The following is a 6434-nucleotide window of genomic DNA, read 5'->3' on the forward strand; positions in this document are numbered from 1 at the left end:
CATAACGGTTTTCAGTGGCGTACACGGTCACAGTGAAAGGAATGGTAGCTGGTGAAGTACATAAAAATGTTTTAGGTCATCCCTTGGAATGTACTGCTTCGACCTTAGGTTACCAGTACAGTATACAAGACCTAATTCATAAGGCTGGTAGCCTACAAGATTATCCAAAAATGAATGAAAATAAAATGAATCAGATTATGCATTTGCCGAATTATATGAGCTCAATTATGTCAGTGACATGTAGTCCCCGTTGGGAAGAAATAGAAGACTTGTAACAATTTTCCAGAAATTTTTAGCAGATAATAGCAAAAAATTTGCTTGTCATTTAATTATGGCTAAGTAAGTTTTGGGTGTCGAATATATCTTTCATTACGACTGTTGTTACAATTTGTTCTCCAACAATTATTCCTTCCCTTTTACTAGACATACTCATTCGAAACCCTTAATTGAAATTAGTCTGAATCTTCATTAAAGGGCCTGTACTTTGTCACACGGTCTATAGTATCCACTACAGACGGCATACCTCCTGTTCAGTAACACTCTACCTGTGATGATGACGGTTAATGAGCCTACAGTGTTGCTGTTTATGTCGACATATTACCTAAATTTGAAGATGAGTGGACAAATACTGAAAGGAGTAATAGGTTCATTCAACAGGTTCTTGCGTTATCGCATACATAGGTAAATTTTTACAATGTTTATTCTTCTCAAAGAATACAGTTGTTTTAAGTCTACTCCCTCTCCCAGAAATGTTTCACCGTACACTGCTACGTAAGTCATTCACTTAGCTCTGATTGATGTACGAGCGTAGCTGTTCAGCAGTCTGTTATGGAAAATGAAACAAAGTGTGGCCTTAGCAACCAAGAGTCATTGCGCCATATATTCATACTGTGACATCGTTGAGACTACTTGAGAGGCCGTGAGTGTCAGATTGTCAAGAGGTCATTAGCGTGGAAAGTCGCTTGTGTAATCGATAAGACCGTTATAAAAGCGGACCACGGCCGACTGTGTGCATACACCGGCCAGAACCATGCAGACAGCCGTCGTCCTGTGCCTGCTGGTGGCGCTCTGCAGCGCTGCGCCCTCCTCGAGGTCCCACTTGCCATGACCGCCCCTCGATGGCCGCATCGTGGGCGGCGAGGCCGTAGACATCTCACAGTACCCCTGGCAGCTGTCGCTGCAGAAGCTGGGCTCCCACAGCTACGGCGCCTCCATCATCAGCTCCGACTGGGCGCTGACGGCGGCCCACTGTAGCTTAAGAAACACGCCTTGTTGTGCTCGACAGAAAGGGATGTTTTACGGCCGTAAAGGAAAGAGAAAGGAGGCAGCGATTTACAGAGCTAATGGCAGCCTGGCCGTGGCCAGGCTGGTGAGCGAACTCGAGTTTCACACCTGATGCTAAAATGTCGGTGAAAACAACCAGGTGCTGGAATCAAATGAAGGAATCTGTTTGGTTAAGGAGCATAGGACACGAGTTGACCCTTTGCAGCCACGTTCTCCACCAAAAAGCAGAGCAGTGAATTTGATTGGCTGAGTCCTTAGTAGTTGGAGGAGTTTTAGAACGTTCTAGAATCGTTTTCTATACTGGTTTTGAAATGCGGGCAGTTGACTCTGAGCATGACCTGTGTTGTGGGAGGCACTGCTCTTGTAAAGGGGGCACGGCTTCGTTGCAAGGGGCACACACACATATGCCTATAGCCTTAGTGTTTCGGGACAAAGCTGGGTTAAGAGGAGGGTTTAGTATTCTGTACTGACATTCTACCCTTGAATTTTTTAGTTGTCGGAAAATAAATAATTTTACTGTTTCTAGTTGTATTCATTCTAGAAGGCTATTTACTCAAGGTTATCGATCTCCTAATTAAGCGACTGTAGAATATCAGCACCACTAGATATGTAATCCAATATATTTCTCTACGTGCACGTTGTCAATTGCAGGGCTGCCGTTAGTTCTGTTATATTCGTCGCGAACACAAAATCAGGCAACCACAGATAGATACACCGTATGTACACCAAAACACCCGGGCCTTTGCGAAGGAAATTAGTGTGACTAGAATTTAACGTATTGTAGATGACGATGTTATTAGAGACGAAAGACATGACGGATTGGAGGAAGGTTTCAGCTGTATCCTTATCAAAGACTCCATTACAGAATCTATCACAAAGGGTTTACACAAACCACGGAGAGTTAGTTGACTATCCTGTCAATCTGAGTCCAGGACGTTGACCGCTGCGTAAGATCTCTCGGTGCTTATTGAGGAAGCGGATTCCAACTGAATGTGTAAGCGACCAAAACATTACAAAACTCCCAATAATTTTCACATAATTTTCGAGGTACTCTAGTATAACTATGACCGTCTAATGGTTAACCTACACGTAGTTCATAAACGTAAAATAGCATTACTATTTATAAAAATATTAGACAGCGTACTAACATACCTGCGAAAATGATGTATTCATGCATCAAATTAATAATTAATACAAGGGCTGTTCGGAAAGTAATGTCCGATCAGTCGCGAAATGAAAACGACTGTGAAAATCAAATCTTCTTATTCGCAACAGTTAGCCACATCTTCCAGGTACCCCTCTAAATAGTCGCCGCTCCGAATTAGATACTTATCATGGCTTTGTAAAAACTGTCCAGCACCATAGTCACAGAAAAGTGTCCGTCTGTACTTTCCGCCAATACTCTACGCTGGTCTACCTTTCGTTGTTTGTGACAAAAAGTTGTCTTGATGGCCAGCGGTTCATGTCAAATGAACGACAGAGGGAGCAAATTAAGTGCGGTATTGTGGGTGGTCTAACACTTTGCATCGAAAATGCTGCAGGAGCGTTTTTATTACCCCTGAAAATTGTCTCGGAGAAAGAAGCGCATGACATTTACATTATGTGGGCTTTATAGCTTCAGGCGAAAACCTTAGGAGATCCATATACTTGGCTGAAGACACTTATTTTAGGCATTCTAGGTGATGACTTCGAGCTGTAAACTGAAAAGAGCGATGTGAAGCGATCGACAGGCCCACTACAGACACTGCCCAACACTGCGCAAAGTTGCAACGGATTTTCACAGTAGTTTTCATTTCACGTCCAATCGGAAATTACGTTCGAATAGGTCTTATATGGTAATATAAGAGAGAATAGCCCCATCTATAGGATGGAAACTGCAACGCCCGAGGCAATTTCCTTATACTTTATTACTGATGCTAACAGTGGTGTACCCAAACTATCAACTTGGCAGTCAGCAGTGGCTTGCCAGAGTGCTGGAATCGTGCCGAACCTCTGTACTTGTGAAAGGGTGAAGATAATGTGAACGCAGTGTTTCAGAGTGAGCTAAATATTCCAAAATAAATCTCATAAAGTCGTAGAATGGAAAAAGGGAAGGAGGATAATTAGTGTTTAACGTCCCATCGACTACAAACTCATTGGAGATGGAGTACAAACTTTAATTAGTAAAGGACCTAGGTGAAAATTGGACGTTCTCTATTAGAGAATCCATCACAGCATGTTGCTTAAGTAGTTACAGAGAAATCACAGAAAACGTAAGCCTGGATGCCCAGACAGTGATCTGAACTGTCGCTCTCGCAAACGGAAAGTGAATGTGGTAATCGCAGAACCAACTCCTTAGGTCGCAGAATGGGCTTTTCGTGGTTACCTTCCTGTTTTCTACAACTCTAAATACATTTATGTACACACACGAGCAGAAATATCCTACAAACACAAAACTTCTTGACATTCGGACATTTATTTGTTGTGTTATAACAGCGATCTAGTGAAGCAGTTTCTTTTGGTTGCATGTTAAAAAACCGTTAGATAAGAGAAGGAGTGAATAATAAACAATGACACAATAATTATGATTATTTAATGATCTGTAGGTATGGCATCTTATTGCTGCATTAAATGATAAATAAGTTTCGACTCTCTTTTGTTTAAAAGTACGTAAATTCGTACAAGCTATCTCACGCAAAGCCATTGTGAATTAAAAGGATCTATGTTTTAGTTTCATATCCAATGAGTGGGTTAGGAATCGTGATTTGTCAAATGAACTTATCTACTTGCACTATTCAACATTCGAACCAGTGTGGTTGATGCTCCAAGTACCTGTGAGTATAGCTGGTGTTCGCAGGAGCAGACTGAATTGGGCTTTGGGTTCGAGAGTGTGCTGCCTATCCGGAACAGATTTTATAGTGAAGTAACATTCAACTCTATAGACGTTCCTCAGAGAAGCGACCGCCTCCGTCTTGCTGCTGTTCCAGGCTGAAATAGTTGATAGAATTCTTATGCTCGACCATTTGATAAACATCGGTTTCTCCATTCCTTTGTGTCGTTCAAACACTTACTTATAATTCATTTCTTGCTGATCATACGTTCCCATTGCTATGCACAATACAGTAGTACAGAAGTCAGTGTGTCAGATTTCGCATGCGCTAGACTTCATTTCAGTGAACAAATATTACTTCTTCAGCAACAATGTTGAGAGTGTCCTCGAAGTGTTCTCCGCTTATAATTTATTACTTACGGATTATAATCTTACTATGAAACGAGAAATTGAAAGTTTTTGGTAGGAAAGGAGGCAGAGGGGAGGATCGTGGGGAGGATCGTAGTTGAGCAAACAGTTTGCACGCCTACCGTGCTCTAAATTTAGGTTCTCTAACCTTTACTGACATCAGTCATTCGTTAGTGAAGAAACGGAAAGGTAGTCAGCTCTCATACATTACAACTGACTAGGTGTATCAACAACAAGTCTCTGAATTCTGATATCAACTGCTAGAGAACTGAGTACTAATATTTCCCTCCAAAACTGACATCTTACGACGCGTAGTAAAGAATGTAAAGCGATAGCTCATCGTTATTAATTACCGCACAGTTCATGATGACGACATTAGAATTCTGCATCACTCATCATCATCATCATCATCTTCATCATCATCATCATCGTATTCTCTTCAGGCTTTACGCTTTTATTTATTTTATCTTTTACGGCACCCAGCGATTCCTTTTGCTTCTCCAAACTGGTTTAGATCTTCTTATCAGAGCGATGATTTTCCTCCACACATACATCAACGAAGTTCATTAACGTTTGTCTTCTTTTATGTATTTCATTACATCTAATGCATACAGTTCTCCCCTAATTTAATATATCGAAGTATGTCAGCTCTTGTGCGTTTATTTACTGCTGTTATAAATTTCTTCTCCGTTGCTTTTATGCGGCTTTCCCGGAGTTTACTTATAAACCACGATTTACTTCGGTAAGCAAGCATTTCATATAACATTAAATCGTTTTGCTCTCCCCCTTTCTTTAGACATTTGTTTCTCGTTAAAAATATACTCCAAAATTTTCATAATTTCTTCTCCATTCCTTCTTCGTACCCATATGTGATGCTGAAACTGAAACAGCACAGTATTTGAGCTGTTCTACTGTTCTAATGACAATCAAAGTATTAGCTCTTCCGGATGATTTCCTTTAAAAGATATTTACTTTCTTTCCTTCTCTGAAATCGTCAAATCAAAATTACGAAACGTAGTGAATGAGCTAAGGAATAAATAAAATTGTATGTCACCTTTCATATGTGACGTTTGGCAAGTTCTGTGTAGCATGAAGTAGTCATGTTGTACAGACGGATTCATTGTTATGTTCAGCTGACTATCTTTCATACATATGGTCCACTACGGCTGAAATCAGTTACTAAATAATAAATAAAGCATACTTGCAGATTTGATAGATAGATGATATTTCTTGAAGAACGATTCCAGCCTAAAAGTATTGTTAGTTGTGTTAACATTGAAAAACGAACGTAATGTTGCCGCACCACTTTCCTCTGCTGTTCTTAAGCATGTGTACCGTACTTTGCAGCCGGTGGGTCTCGGATCGAAGGAGCCATCTGCAGACACACCGGTGACCATCACGGGCTGGGGCGCCCTGTCCTCCACAGGCTCCTCCCCCATACAGCTGCAGGCAGTCACCACGTACGTTGTGGACCGTGCCTCCTGTAACTTAGCCTATAACGGCGGGATCACGCAGCGCTTGATCTGCGCAGGAGAAGACGAGGGCGGCAAGGACTCGTGCCAGGGCGACAGCGGTGGACCCCTGGTGGAAGGATCCACCCAGTACGGCATCGTCTCCTGGGGACGAGGATGCGCTCAGGCCGGCTACCCTGGCGTATACGCTAACATGGCCAACTTGCGTTCCTGGGTAACACAAGTAACTGGCATGTAACGAGCGATAGAGTGGTTTATGAATATATCGTTCTTATCTCTAATATGAAACTATGACAATAAAACTTTGTTTCCATTACGTTACCTATCAATTTTACCAACTGATTCTTAACCGAAATACTATATACTCGATAACACATCAACATTGATTAAATCTCCTGTGTTATGAATTCCATATCAACAGTAATGAAGACGGACGTACTCAATAATATGTAATGGATGAT

At 41.5% G+C, this 6434-nt stretch overlaps 1 protein-coding gene across 1 annotated transcript; it reads left to right on the forward strand.

Moving 5' to 3' along the window:
* Positions 1-1108: 1108 nt before the first annotated feature.
* Positions 1109-6211, forward strand: LOC126355574 (trypsin delta-like; the record flags this gene model as incomplete). Its single annotated transcript, XM_050005937.1, has 2 exons — positions 1109-1369; positions 5849-6211. Coding segments are annotated over 2 exons (624 nt in total), but the record flags the coding sequence as incomplete, so codon positions are not given.
* Positions 6212-6434: the final 223 nt, after the last annotated feature.

This window comes from Schistocerca gregaria, chromosome 3, assembly GCF_023897955.1.
Source record: "Schistocerca gregaria isolate iqSchGreg1 chromosome 3, iqSchGreg1.2, whole genome shotgun sequence".
Classification (NCBI taxonomy): domain Eukaryota; kingdom Metazoa; phylum Arthropoda; class Insecta; order Orthoptera; family Acrididae; genus Schistocerca; species Schistocerca gregaria.